Genomic DNA, 15,618 nt, shown 5'->3' with positions numbered 1-15,618 from the left:
TGGCGAAAACAATGTGAGCGAACAATTAATCTGATGACAGGTCCTTAGGTGCTAGAGAAAGAAATAGAGGGATAAAGAAAGTTAGAGAGGGGGAAAGAAAAAAGAAAGAGGATGAGATTAAGAGATCACTCCCATCTCTTGGTGTGGACAAAAGGCAAAATGGGTAGCACTTGTAAAACTGCTCCACTCCATCTTTAAAAAGAATAATTATTCACAAGCAGAGGGAGCAATTTATAACTCCTAGCCTTGATCTCATTTAAATTCTATGTTTATGACATACTGTACAGTAGTAGCATGTATATATGTTTGGATTATTCATGCATGCAATTTTTACTAATTATGTTTGCTTTGACAAAAATAACAGCTGAAAATGTGTATTTTCTCATGAAGCTTCCTGAGAGGGTCTGAATAGGAACAGTTACAGAATAGTTCTGTCTATCTACGGCTTTTGACCTGATCCTCCTGGAAGATCACAATTCAAGTTGCACTGTTGCACAAGCTAATACATGAATGTGGCCCTCAGGTTGAGCAACAAATTAAAGCACCGTTTGAACTGACCATAGAGAGTGACTTTCAAAGTCTGGTAAATGCCAAACTGCCTACTATTGGGTTAAACCTAGGACTGCAGAACATTTCCAATGCTGAAAATGTAACACTAAAAGCATACCTAATTATACAAGGAAAGCCAGAGTGTAGTCTCTCATCAGTGCTCACATTCAAACGTGCAAGATCAAAGCATTACCACAGTCTACAGACAGGTGCAAGCAAAACTGTATATGTTTCTTAAAATCCCTGTCCAATTGCACTCTCAAAATCTGCTTATCATCATGTGTGGGTGAATGTAAAGAACGAGAGTGCTCGAAGCTGCCAATGTGAAGCTGGTACAGTAATCAGATGACAGCATGCAGACGATACACAGTTAATATCTCCATTGATCGATGCTGACTTTTGTTGTTCTTTGTCTTCAGTCCCCTCTGCTTTTCTCTGTTGATGATTTCCTTTTGTCCTAATTTTCTTTTCTGTCTGTCTGTATGTTGGGATTATTGCATTTCTCAGGCAGGTAAATCCACTAACCCTCTTCATTCATTCCCTTCTCAGATGTGAATAGCGCACTCATAATCAAAACAACTGTTTCTGAAAGCTCCTTCTGACAAAAAGCCAATTAGTGAAAAATTACATGGTTAGACTGTATAACATCTCTCTAATAAATCGGGGAATCTCTGTGTGTGTGTGTGTGTGTGTGTGTGTGTGTGTGTGTGTGTGTATGTGTGTGTGTGTGTGTGTGTGTGTGTATGTGTGTGCATCTGTCTTTGAAATATCTCATGAACTGTTCATCCAATCTACTTGACATGTGGTTTCCTGAGTACCTAATTAACTTGGGGTTTGGAATTTGGAGCAGTTTGGACAGCATTGGATATTAAGAAACTGTGAATTAAACTAAATGACTTATCGATAACGGTTGAGGAAAAAAATTTGAGAAAAAAAGTGCTGCCATAACGCTGGCTCTTCCGTGTCTACCCTTCATAATAGAAGCCCAGCTTAAATTCACTCACTTATTCAGACTCACCCTGGGTCCAGTTGTTTAAGTGTGCTGCTAACTTAGGCTAAAACTATAATAACATTACCGTTGGCAAAATTCCCCCGCAAATTGATTCCATACTTCAACGTTTAACGTCAAGCCACTAAGCCTGTTTGGAAATGAATACCTCTGCTGAAGTGTTAAATTCATTAACGATTATAATGACTGTCTACATGCGATACCGTTGACGAAAAAGACAACACTAAAATGTAGTTAAACAAAAACTCTCCTAATTTGCATTGCCTTCCACCTTTTCTCCACCCACCCTCTCTCTCTCTTTCACCCAACACACACACTCACAAAGACGGAGTCTGATTGGCTCTCCTAATGGGCCAGATGGGTGGCACGTGGCACAGCGCCGTGAGGCAAATGTCTGTGATAAGCCTACTCCACATTTTAATTGTGATATTTTGTTAGTAAATCTGAATCTGCAACGTTCTCTGTCAGGTAAATGTAGTAGTACAATGTCTTCCTCTGCAAGTAGAAGTACACAGTAAGTCAGTAGTAGGCTATACAGTGTGGTTGCATATTAAGTGCTTGGGGTCCTTCTGTAAGTAATTTTGGGGTGCAATGGTTCTGGAAAATTCTTCAAGCTGCAATACCACAGGCCAAGCAATCGACCCGTTCCAAACAGGCACATTTTGAAAGGGCACTGTACTAGTATTAACAAAGAGAGAGAAAGGTGTAAAGGATCATTGCGGCTCAGTTGGAAGAAACACATTTTAATCAAAAGACATAGAGAAAAATGACCTGGAGAAACTGTGATACAGGTTTTTAATTGTAATGAATTGAAAATGTTATAGATGTACTGGATAAATATGCTGTTGGTATATGTTGATGTGAATTGTTGACTGTGTAATGGTGTTGCATGTACATTTTTATTTTTGGTGCATGCTACTTGTTTAATTAAGACTTATAATAATAATGATAATAATAATAATACAATAAAGGGAATAAAAGGAAATTAATACATTCAAATGTATAGACAGAAACCAGCACAAAGCATGAGCAGACCTTTTCTCTTACACTATATTTTACAGTAACAATTTGAGCCCACACATTGCACCTGCCCTTTCCCTCTCTCATTCTTCTTCTCTCTGTCCTTGACTGTATTAGAGAACCATATGTCAGCAATTTCTCAAATATTCCCCAATGTTACGATTGCGTATGTGTTTAGAATTAACATGAAATCATTATACCCTGGATCATTATACACATTGGCTATTGACTCAAATTTCATCTATGTGGCAAAGCTCAGTCATCTGATACCACAGGAGAATAAAACAAGCTTGAATTTTTGGTACTGTGTCTCGAAGTCTGGCAAAGAAACAGAAAGAAAAAACCTCCAAGGCAGGTCTCTAATTACAAAACTCATTCTGCTGTGGTTCTGTGCAAATGGAATGCTAAAACAGTATTTTTTGCAAATAAATATTTAATTTTAAATCCCTTTGTATTTACATATCTTCCAGTAAGTGTTCTCCTTTTTTTCTTTCTTTACTTTACTTTACTTTACACTTACTGTACTAAATTGTTTCGGCACTCTTCTTCCATTTCTTTCTTGTTAACCACCCTGTTTTTCTCCTTCATCCTAAGTAGGATTCAGGGACATTCCAGTTCCAGCTGCCTCAACAAACCCCCAAAAGAATAGTGTAACTCATTCATAAATGTGATCAACCTGATTGCAGCTCAAGCAATTAGTCATTTAATTGTTTAGTTGATCGACCAAAGAATAGTTGGCAAATTATTCGATAATTGATTAATTATTGAATTTGTCTTACAACAAACAAATACGAAATAGTATGTAGTTGTGAGGATTTGCTTTTTTTTAGTCTTATGTAGTAGTAAATTGAATATATTTGGTGTTGGGCTTTAGGAAGTTATGTTGGACATTTTTTTTTACTATTTTCTGACATTTTATAGACCAAACAATTAACCAATTTTGCAGCCATAAATGTGATCATATGTTAAGTTCATAGGAACAAAAAAGTCATGTATGCATGCATAGACAAACAGTATGAAGCGAGGAAGCATAACTACTAAAACAGATCTCATACAGAGACATACACCTTTACTATGCTGCTAATGTTTATCTATCCTCATGTGTGTCCTGCCTGAGTTACCTTCGATACCACTTTCCCATGAAATCAACCAGCTCACCTGTAGTGAGTGATGCTGTAATGGGCTCAGAGGTAACATCCCCCTGTATTGTGATTAGACTGACGGTGTACTGAGTAGACGGCAGCAGCCCCTGGACCAGTGACCTCGTCTTGGAGCCGTCCAGTGTCACCTTAGAGGTGTCGGTCCCGTCTGCAGAGCTGTAGCTCAGGATGAAGAGGTCAGCAGGCGGTGCTGGGGCGCTCCACGCCACCGACACTGAGTCTGAAGTCACCTCTGACAAGTAGAGGTGGGTTACGGGCCTGATTCCTGGAGGAACGGGGGTTTACAGGTGAACGGTGAGTTTTCAAGGACAGGTAAAAGAGTCGATCACAAGCAGGGAACAGCGATGGAAAAAAGGAAAAAGAAAACAGCTGCCATCGTTATGGAGATGACAGACGAGCAATTCAGGGATGGATGAAAGCAGTCCTGGATGATGTAATAGATCGTTTAAAATACAGTTGAGAAAATAAGCCTTGGGTGTAATCTCAATGGGGCAGGTGAGAGTCAAAGACGACCACAATCATGTGGAAGTAATGATTTAATTGGTCATAAAAAAGAAGGGAAACTAATGAGATCATTCGCCTGTAAAGATGAAGATGTAATGGGACTGTTCACAATAAGAAAATGGAGAAATGATGACGATGATGGTAGATGCTGTCAAAATGTATTACCTGGACAGGAGATGAGGTAATGAATACTAACTAGTGTAGCAGCTGACACAGCAACAAATGCAAGACAATTTGAATTTAATTAGCCATGTGTTGATGTATAAATAGCAGAATGATGCAGTGGCATTGACTTCTCCTTTTCTGACTCATCCAGATTAAACTGTGGAGTTTTCTTTGTGATTAATCATCATTTGAAACCTGCATTGTTTACATAGTCTGCATTTGTGTCCTCCTCTTTGATTGGTGAATGACTACCTTTGATGGCGCATTTCCTCCACCAACTGTCGACATGCATTACCGCCCTGTGCAGTCAGCAGAGAATGTGTATCGCGTAAAACCACATGGTGGTGTTGTGGATGTGGGTCCTTGTGTGGAAGCCAATAGAAGACGTGATACAAATAACACAAGGACACACTCAACCTAGTCTCGCTATGCCAGAACTTCCTCCACAGCGCTGCGAAGGAGGGTCTGGCTTGTCCTCACAGCATTCCGGGATGGGAGAAAAACGTGCTCTGGCTTATTGGCATCTCTTTGAACCAATCACAATCGTCGTGGGGCGGCGCTTAGCACTGAATGGAGCCCCGGTGCCGCTGCAAAATAGCCTCGGGAAGTAACTTGTTTCAGTGGAACATGTGTACGTTCAAAGGTTGTTTTATTCGTGCAACAGAAAACTCAGATTGGACAGATAGTCTAGCTAGTCCTAGATAGTCCTCATAAATTGATCGGAGTTTAAAATGACAAAACAAAGAAAGCGGAAGGTAACAGGACAACGGAAAAGAGTGACATCCGGCGGAATTTCCGGCAGAACGAGAGCAATCACGGAAGCGGAACATTGTGTATATAGACTCATCCAAACACTGCTCTAAAGCACCAATAGAGTTCAAAAACTCTGCCAGGCTTGGCTTCAATAATGGATTAAACAATGCAGAAGAAGGAGTGTCCTGGAGTGTACTGCGATGGCCAGGCTGGTGGTGGTTATGATGAAGATGAGGTTGATCAAGAAGTGGGATTTGTGTTGATTTGTACGATTAATAAATAACAAGAGGTTCGCAGACAACTACTTACAAGTAGTGGCAGAGCTCATATTTAGTGACAAAGAGACAAACTAAAGGAGAGACAGTGCTTCAAAGGCAGTATATATATATATATATATATATATATATATGATCATAGATTGTTTCAAGATCAAACTTTCAATCTTCAGATTGTTTCCCCTTGTAATGAGTTCACCTGAGTGCAGGTAGACAGATGTTGCCAGTATGACCAAGTGAACAGTGGATGAGTAGATGAAGGGTAATTCATTATTTTTCTCTTCATCTGTCTTTTTATCATTCTCTAATCTCTGGATGGTTAGAACGGTGTTACTTAAAAAAGCCACAGATAACAAAAGACGAAGTTATGATGGTGACAACTGTCACGGCGGTGACAGTGATGAAGCAAAGAGATGATGATGATGATGAGGATGATGAGAGAGGTGAAGAAAAGAAAGAACAAATCTGTCAGAAGGTAAGTGCATGCCCATCAATCTGACACCACCCTTTGTGCAACTGAAAAGCACATCAAGCTTTCTGTAAAAAATAACAAAGAACCAACAGCAGTGGGTAGATTGACAGGCAATCCCACATATAGTTGGACAAATACACACAAGTCTGAAAAAAAGAGAACTTTGTTATGATTGAAATTCTCAGAGAAAGAGGAGACATCGAGCTGAGAAAGAGAGTGACAGCAAAACTGAGAGAATGTGGTGTCGAAGAGAAATCAGAAGACACAAATATATTTGGATGCAAAACAGCGATGCAATTAGAAAACACAAGCTCATTGGCTGATGTGGATAATTGCTTCTTCAAAGTCTTTTAAGGTCCTGCCTGACACACCTTCCCTGCTGCCACTGTTGTTGAAACTGTTCTCTAGCTTTGTGCAGTAATAGGCTAATCTTTCATGTCTTTATCTGAGCAGACAAAAACACATTCTAGAGTAAGTTTATCATAGCTCTGTCTGAGAATTGCAATTAAACTGATGCTGTACTGCAACCTTAAAACTCTACAAAAGTTTTTATATCCGACTGTAGCGAATAAAAAAAGACAAGCGAGACAATTATGCTGTACGAGAATAACACTGTTTACCCGTTAAGAGTATATAAAACGTGACTATTCTCTCTACCTGTGAAGGCATCTATGGTAGCTGCATTGCTCTGTTGCCTTCCTCTTCTCGCTGCCACAGTGATGGTGTACTCAGTCCCAGGCTCAAGGTCCATCAGAGTGGTGGTGGTTACATCTTTAGGCACCGTCAGCTGGAAAATGAACACACAGTTAAGCACAAATTCAATGGGATTTCCTGTTGGTCCTTATAAGACGGAGCGTAGGGACATCTGTGTACAGTATACACTAGAGCCCGACTGATAAAGAATTTTTAAGGCCGATATCGATACAAATATTTGGTGATTTAAAAATACGATATTCCGATATATCAGCCGATATATATATATATATATTTTTTTTTTTTAAATCCAGAAACGCGTAACAAAACATAAACAGATTTCCCTAACATTAGTTATTTGTAGTTATTTATGAGTCCTCACTAAAATAATATGATAATGCAGTTTAAAAATAAACTTTTATTGTCACAACAGAACAGAGGAACATCAAAATATATTAAAGTTCTGATAAATCAAATGTATAAAAATACAAACTTAAGATATGAAACTTAAAGGGTTAAACACAAGTGTTGCCAACATTGTAGAGCGCCCTCTGGTGGACAAACTATGCAACGCCAACACTCATAACATGGTTGAAGGGTGTTTCATCCCATTTTATTTAATTTTTTAAATATTAATTTATCGGCCATTATAAATGCCGATACCGATAATTTGGAAAATGCCTAATATCGGCCCACCGATATATCGGTCGGGCTCTAGTATACACCTGCATGGTAATTTATATTCCATGGTCATTATTTGTATCCATTATCCATTCAGTGTTTATCTGTCCATTCTTTACCTCAGTAGCGACGCCAGAGGAGGATGTGTAGGTGATCTTGTAATGGTCGATGGGGCCCTGGACCACGCCCCACACCAAAGAGATGGTGTTGTCTGTAGAAGCCGTCACAGTTAGATCCATGGGCACATCCAGACCTAATATAGAGGAAACAAGATTTCAGTAAAGCACACGGTCACTTGTTGAAATGTTTGCAACAAAATTGTAAAAAGGAATACCCAGCATTAATATGCATGAGCACGTTAACACTGTTACTTACCCACTTGCATGTGCACACCAAAAGGGAGTTACTGATGATAATTTAAGATATTATGATATTTCATCCATGACAAACGTCCCATGACTTGAGTCAAGCGTAGACATAGCGTAGTGCACGGGACATTACCCTTTTGATATTTACCTTATTGATATTGGTACATATTTTTCTACGTACACCTGTGTCACTCAAGACCCTTTTAAGTGTGTGAATTATGATTAATTAATCATTTTTACATCCAAGTTTCTTTATGTCTACATTTTCAAATTGACTATAAAACACCTGAGTCGAAATGCCAGACATTTGAAGAAAAACTGATTTTTAAAATACATTTTTGCAATTCAAATTATGCCTTTATTTATTTATTTATTATTTACATTTCAAATTTATTTTGCCCTCCTTTGGTTGGACTACCCCAAAAAAGTATCACTACAGAAAGTAAGAAATACACAATGTCTCTGTTGACTACACTAAAGTTATAACTTCATGTTATGTTCTAGGATATTTTCTGTTCATGTTGTTGTATTCTGCACAAAAAAGAGAAAAAAATGATGAAGTATTCCAAAAAAGTATTTCATGCCTAGTCCTCTCTTTTCTGTAAACAAAGCATTAATTTCATGCAGCCGCTCACCACTGCATGCCTCCCTTTGACCAGAATGCTCAAAAAAACAAAAGAAATATTTATCTATCAAAAAGCGTGCAGATATGGGCAGTTGTTGCATGTCACATCCAATTGAGATGGAATTGGATGGAATTTTATTTTGGTGAAATTGCAGAGATCTGCTCCAACGTTGTGCAACAACATTTTAGCAGAAAAATCATTTATTCTGTATTCTTATCTACTGTATATCCTCTTCTTTGGTGAAGCACTGACAGACATCAAAAGCAGGACCATTGCTAATTAACATGTAACAGTCAGCTTCCAGGACATCTGTATTAACATAATGACCCCATATGCTGTATTTAATCTTTTTGTATTCTTGTTGTTCTTATTTTTGTCCTTTTCTTTCCTGCCTTGTCCACTGGATTATGAATGCTTAATTCTCATGAACTCCTCAACTGCAACCCTCAATGTTTCTGGAGCTTCTTCTCAAATAAATGTTTTAGGGTAAAGTAAGACCGAAATAATATTAATAAAGCCACTATTATTGGAAATTATGCTTTCAGCAACCCACACTTATAGTAACATGAGCACAGCTGTGTACCCGGCAGACAGGAGTTGTTGTCACATTATTTAAAACTATTTGAGAAAGATGTGATAGCTGTAGTGCATTTTTAAAGTTCATAGAGAGTGCACAAAACAGTGGGATATAAAGTACTTGTTCGAAAAGCAAATGGAGGCATAATTTAGCAAAGTGCAAAATACCTTCAGCCATTAAAATGATTGCAACTGGAGGAAAGATGTGCTTGAAAGTAAAAGTGATGGGAAAGATCAGCGAAGCACCTCTGTGCACTTACATTTCAAGCAGAAGATTTAATGGGGTCTTTTTTGTCTTTCTGCCAAAACACCTCAAAATACAATAGAAAGCAATGAATGGTATGCATTATTACAGCTTTAAAATGCTGAACTTTGAACCAAGCTGACAATATAAAACATCTCCCTAAAATAGCACAAGTCTTGCACAAATCTGATTTGTAATGGTTGGAACAGAAGCACTGTTCCACACAGCACAAACTGAGGATCACATGTATAAAAACAAACCATGCCAACCAGCCTGCTGGGAAGCCAGGACTTCTAGTACAACGCTGCTGTGATTCACTTAGTGTGTCTTACATGCATCAGTGGAGTATAAACAGTAATTCACTCACCCGTCCTGGCGTTCATTGTTGCTGGTGTACTCTGGTTGTTATCTTTCATGGCAGAAATGCCGATGCCGTACTCTGTGCCTGGCAGCAGGTCTGAGGTACAAAGACAGAGAGGGAATACTACTAATTTAACAGACAATATAGCAAGACAAAACATCACACAGACTTCTCACATGCATGTCAATTAGATGGAGTTTTTCATAACAGCCAAATTAGCTCTAAAGTCGGTGATGGGGTCCCGGAAAATTTACATGTACATCAGTATGATTTCTTTTTTTTGCCAACAAGCATAATTGATCAGTTTCGAATCAATTCAGTACGTCCACAGTGGATTTCTCAAGCTAAAGCAATACGATGATGGGGAATGCAAATGAGCGAGAGAGTGACAGAGATTATTAGTAGAGAGAAAATGAGAGTGACAGAGAAGGACTGAGGGTGGAGACAGCATCGATTGCAATGGCCCAGCAGAATAACACAAGGACCTTTTGCCTCTATTCTTATGCTGGCCATGCCCTTTCCAGCACTGTGACCTTTCAGAAAAAAACATCCCAGCTGACCCCTCCTTACTGACAGCCTTTCAATACGCCCGCAGGACAACAAGCATTTCTACAGATACAATCAGTAGCCCCGTCAGCCAGGTGTTAGCTCTGGAGATAATTCTGCCATGTTAAACACACAGGCACTTCCCAGCTTCTTCAGTACACATTAGATGCACTGCACTAATACTGAAGGCATAAGGAAAAACATTGCACAGAGCAAAAAAAATAACTAAAGATGTGATGATACAGTAAATACTTCAATAAAAAGTGCCTACACAACAAATGAATAAATAAATAAATAAAATAAAAACAAACACATCACTTCTCACTTACCTGTGAGGGAGGTCTTAGTTGTGGCTCCCTCATTGCGTGGTACAATGACTTTATCATACTGGTCTCCTGCTAAAGTGCTGTACACCACCTGGTAGCCCTCCACCTAAATTTAAACATATATATTTAAACATTTACAACACTAAACTGAAGAAAACATGTGTGTATTGCTTTAACAAAATGAAGGAAATATACAAGGCTTTCACGAACAGCGAAAGTAGCTTTAAATTGGTTCATAGAAGAAATGCTTTATTTTGCATTAGCCCAGTATGATATTTGTCTCTCTGCCAACACTGCAGAATCATGAGGATGAATACATTTGTGCTTACAGGCATCAAGACAGACCAGCTTCATACGTCTGGTTGTGAAGTTAGTCACCACTGAGTCAAACAACATGATTTACTACATTGTCATTCAGAGTAAAACTTTAAGTGACTACTTGAACTCAGTAAATGTGTTCACTACATTTCCGGTATTGGCATTTACCAAGCTGACAAAATGCAGACCTACCTGCATTTAATGATAAAGTGCTTATTACAACAAGCTAGAGTTTAGAAAAATGGGAGGAATAAAAATCCACTTTAGTATAAGTACGCAGGAAGGGTCACGGCAGGGTGGAGAAGGTCCGGGGATTAAGCACAAATCAGTTGTTATTTTTACAACAACATAATTGTTATGTACTAGATATAAAGGGCACCTAAAGGTTGTGCAGAGATCCAGTAGAAGCTATGAAGTATTTTAGGATAGTCCACTTCATTTATTTAAAAAATAAACAATTATATAAACCATAAAACACAAGAGACAAAGGTTTTCACAGAAGGAGAATCATACATCAGCATGTTAAGCATAAATATCTTCCAGTGGGGGAAGAAGTATTCTAGAGCTGTCAAAATAACGCGTTAATTTCGATTAATTAATCTGAGAAAAAATAACGCATTAAAAAAAAATAACGCAGATTAATCCATGCCAGCCGTTCTAGCCACCATTGGACTGTAAAATGAAGGAGGGAGACGAGAATGTGCTGCCTGGATCATTAATTGGAACATTTACTTGTAAAAATCTTCTTCCTGCCAACCCTGGCTACCGAAATCTGGTGCCACTGATATGTCTGCACTTCTCTCTGATGCTCTGAAACAGACGGCAACACAAACACTGCTGCACGTGACGCTAGTTAACACTATACTCGACAGCCATAGACATAGCGACTACTCTATATGTGTCTATAGCGGCTGTCGACATAGACATATATAGAGTCTACTCTATATATGTCTATGTCGACAGCCGCTAACGTTAGCCTACCGCTAGCTAGTAGCTGGATTAAAAACGGTTAAAATGCTGACAGCTAACGCTAAACGGTGTAAAGTTTGACTGTGTTTCAGCCGTCGGAAAAACAACACAGACGGTGCGTTCAATGAAACTGGTAAACTACAGCCTCGTGGTGCATTTGAAGTTATTGTAAATGTCCTTTTCCCACCTGGTGGTTGTTTTTGTCCAACAGCAATTTACTAGTGAAATAAGTTATTGTTATTGTTATACATTATTATTAAATCATTTAATTTTGACCATATGGCCTTAGCAATAAACAAGCCGTTCTTTAATGTCACCAACTGTTGTTTAGTACCCTTTTTTTTTCTTTTCTTTTTTTACTTTCTTAAAAAGTATCGGTTCAGGCACCGTTAATTATGTATGCGATTAATTTCAATTAATTAATTACAGAGTATGTAATTAATTAGATTCATTTTTTTAATCGATTGACAGCCCTAAAGTATTCAGAATATTTACTCAAGTAAAAGTACAGAGGTATATTCAGCAAACTGTACTTAAATAATCAAAAGTAAAAGTACTTATTTTGAGCCCTTCCGGAGTATTTTATCTATATTATCTCATATATATTATTGGATTATTATTAATGATTCATTTTAGCTATAGTTTATATTATCTTGTGTGGTTTGGTCTATTACATTGCATCATATGTTATGACCTTTATAGTTTTTGTAAGTAAAATCTTGATCTGCAAAGTAACTAAAACTGTTTGTGGAGTAGAAATATATAAATTATACAAATAATAAAATAAAGTACAAGTAACACACAACTCTACGTAGGTACACATCTTTAATAAATGTACTACGTTGCTTTTCACCACTGATAGGTTCATATTACTTGCAAACTTTCTATCATTTTACCCAGATCAAGACTGTATACTGCATCAAAATACAGGCAGTCTTTAAAAAACAACAAATCAAAAAAAGACACAGAACTGACATTGAAATGACCAAACTTTGTTGACTTGAAAAACAAATCATAAAAAAATGTACTCCCAATGCTATTTTCTGCCATGTCTAATTACCTCAGCCTCACTGTTTTCCCATTCAAGCTCCAGAGTGGTGGAGGTCTTGGACAAAAGCCGCAGGTTCTTGGGGGCATCGATCTCTGAGAAGAACGATAAAGCTGACAATGTTGGGGAAACTGAGACCAATTCGCAGGATTGTGAAAAGCAAACATCAGCGATTTAAACATCATCAGATACAGATACCGTTAGTGTCCAACTGTTATTTACTTTAGCTGTTTTGAATGATGGTATAATTTACTGTACATCAACGTCAGCAGCTACACATGTTTATTTGTAATAATTGATATATTGTTACCAATTCTAGCAAAATTTTATTTCATTCGAAATAGCTACTCTGACATCATATGCATACCTTTTACCTTCAATGTAGCTGAAAGCAATGTCATTTTGTTGAAGTTCTATAGTTGTTGTTTCACAAATAATGTACTCTTTTACTTTTTTTTTAAAGTAGTAATAATTCCCTTGAATAGATGTTCACTACAATATTCAATATAGATAAACAGTTTGCTTTACATTAGGCAATATGTCAACAACTGTTCTATCCTCAGAGTCAGGCACAGGATCAAACACACCACTATCACCACATCTGCCTGCCGTCAGACCTCACCGGTAGTAAATTCAGTGGAAATGGATCCGCTTTCATTTCCTTTTCTCACTCCACTCACAGACACCTGGTAACGCGAGCCAGGACGCAAAACCTGTGAAACAAAAACAACAACAACACAAGGACAGTTTAGTCTGTTTAATCTCTTTGCATGGATTTTTTTTGTTTGTTTTGGTGTAATCTCCAGACACAGACGGCAGGCAGACTCTGCGATTAGATAATTTAACAAGCATGACAAGCGTACACACAGGACTGGCTTTTTCTGTCCCCTGATAGTAGGTGAGTCCACATAATGTGTCTGTATGATCAGATCTGTGACACCACAACGTGATAAATTGCGCGCGCACACACACACACACACACACACACACACACACTCACCTGCAGGGAGTACTGGCTGAGTGTGGGCTGGAGGCGGAAGGTGGTCCGTGGACCCTCTCCTCCCACCAGGCCGTAACGTAACACGATCTGATCAATCTTTGCTTTTGGTGGTGTCCACTCCACAAATGCTACGGTGTCTGACACGTCCCGCACAATCAGCTGAGTGGGGCCATCAATCACTGAAAAACAAAAAACAAAGACAGAAAGAAAGAAGAAGAATTACTGAGTGTCCTGTTGCTGTGTGTGGTCACTTTGTCCACCTTGGCATCTATTGCTGCACTTTTTGACTTGGTTCAGGTATTGTTTGACTGGATTTTTGTACTCAATTTAACACCTTATTTTTGGTAGGATACCAAAACGCAACTTTTTTTGATAACTTGCTCTTAGGAGAGATGCAACTTACAATTATTTTTATTATGAGAATCTGCTGATGTGTTTCTCGATTTATTATTTGGTCAATAAAACATACCTGTCACAATTTCCTGAAGCCCAAGGTGATGTCATTGCATTGCTTGTTTTGTCCAACTACCACGCCCCAAGATATTCAGTTCATTGTCGCATAAGGGAGTGTTTAGATTAGATTAGATTCAAATTTGTCATTGTCACAAGTACATAGCAACGCAATGTAGTTAGTGTCTAACCAGAAGTGCTTAAGCAGTGATTAAATAACATATTAAATAACATGTGCTACAGTATGATTAAATAACAAATGCTACAGTACATACAGATTTCCTGATCGTTTTGGCTTCTGATCCCTTAAACTTAAGCAGTGTCTACTTGTGACCCCTCACCATGAGTCAAAAGTCTACAAGTTACAAGTTTTGACATCTAATCTTCTGAGATTGTCTCATTTAAATACATTGAGGCCAAAAGAAGTAAAACTATCTAATGTTTTACAAGAACATAAAGTTTTCAATTCCATCTTGTAAATCCAGATTTATGTTGTGACCCATTGGAGGGGTCCCTAGGTTCTAGGGAATTACTGACATTAAATAAAAAAGCAGCAACTCTTCCCACCTGAGAAGCTGAGAATGCTTGGCATGCTGAAACAATACTTAAACAATAAATTGATTATCAAAACCAACTCTTTTTTTTTTGTAGATGAACTGCTCAATTAATCAAATACTGTTTGTCTACAAAATCCCATTTTTCTTTCAACAAAAGAAACTTCCTTGTCTAACCACTAACCACGTCTAACCACAAGCAGCTGTACAAGAGCTTATATTTAACATTTGGTTAAACTGAAGAAAATCAAAAGAATAAGTGAACAAGATTCCTAATCATTCCTAAACATTTGGTGCCAACTTTTGATTCGGACACACTTTAGTTAGTATGAATAGGAAAGCTAAAATGGAATATGTATAATGAAAGGATGAATATGAAATATGAAAAGGTAGTTCATGTTAATACTGCCTAAGCTTATGCAGTGATAGATCTGGATTAGTTATCAGAAAAAAGCTGTTTTCTGACAGCCAAGCATGTAAAGCTTATCAGACCTGAAACACGCTGAGACAATAGGCTTTATCTGTGCGAGGTGTAAAACATAAGCCGTGATTAAGGTTTTTCTATGTTGACTGCTGGAAAACAACACTTATTCGGTGTGAAGACCTGAAAACACATTACCCATGATGAGGAAAACCCATTTCAGAACAGCACAGCTCCAGGATCACAGGACAGACACATAAAGCCCTCCACCACAATAAGGTGGTGATTCTCGGAGAGGTGCCCAATGTGAACCGGAGTGCTGCTTTGTTATTGGACTTCTGAGCTAGTCACGGATTGGCCATAACTGACACCATGTTCAAGCATAAGGTGATTCATTCATGAGTGTACTTTGTGCCACAGAAAACTCATGTTTTCATTGTTCACATCATTGATCACAGAGCATCAATGTCAATTCAAAGAAATGTAATGGGGTGTAAGATAATGTGATAACAGGCAATCTATTTTATTAT

General features: G+C 38.1%; 1 protein-coding gene across 6 annotated transcripts in view; it reads right to left on the bottom strand.

The window, feature by feature from the left end:
- Positions 1-15,618, bottom strand: part of tnr (tenascin R (restrictin, janusin)) — a 193,689-nt gene that overhangs the window by 36,932 nt on the left and 141,139 nt on the right. For 3 of the 6 annotated variants that reach the window (XM_036005690.1, XM_036005691.1, XM_031294323.1), the window contains 8 exons: positions 13,664-13,842; positions 13,286-13,376; positions 12,676-12,776; positions 10,332-10,434; positions 9,463-9,552; positions 7,401-7,534; positions 6,565-6,694; positions 3,737-4,003 (listed from right to left, as the gene is read on the bottom strand). In XM_036005690.1, coding sequence (XP_035861583.1) covers positions 3,737-4,003; positions 6,565-6,694; positions 7,401-7,534; positions 9,463-9,552; positions 10,332-10,434; positions 12,676-12,776; positions 13,286-13,376; positions 13,664-13,842 — 1,095 coding nt within the window. The remainder of the gene's footprint in view (positions 1-3,736; positions 4,004-6,564; positions 6,695-7,400; positions 7,535-9,462; positions 9,553-10,331; positions 10,435-12,675; positions 12,777-13,285; positions 13,377-13,663; positions 13,843-15,618) is intronic. The other 3 variants (XM_031294324.1, XM_031294327.1, XM_031294328.2) reach the window with 3 other exon arrangements.

This window comes from Sander lucioperca, chromosome 9 (assembly GCF_008315115.2).
Source record: "Sander lucioperca isolate FBNREF2018 chromosome 9, SLUC_FBN_1.2, whole genome shotgun sequence".
NCBI classification, from domain to species: Eukaryota; Metazoa; Chordata; class Actinopteri; order Perciformes; family Percidae; genus Sander; species Sander lucioperca.
Note: the sequence above shows the minus strand (reverse complement) of the source record. Positions and strands in the feature narration are given on the sequence as shown.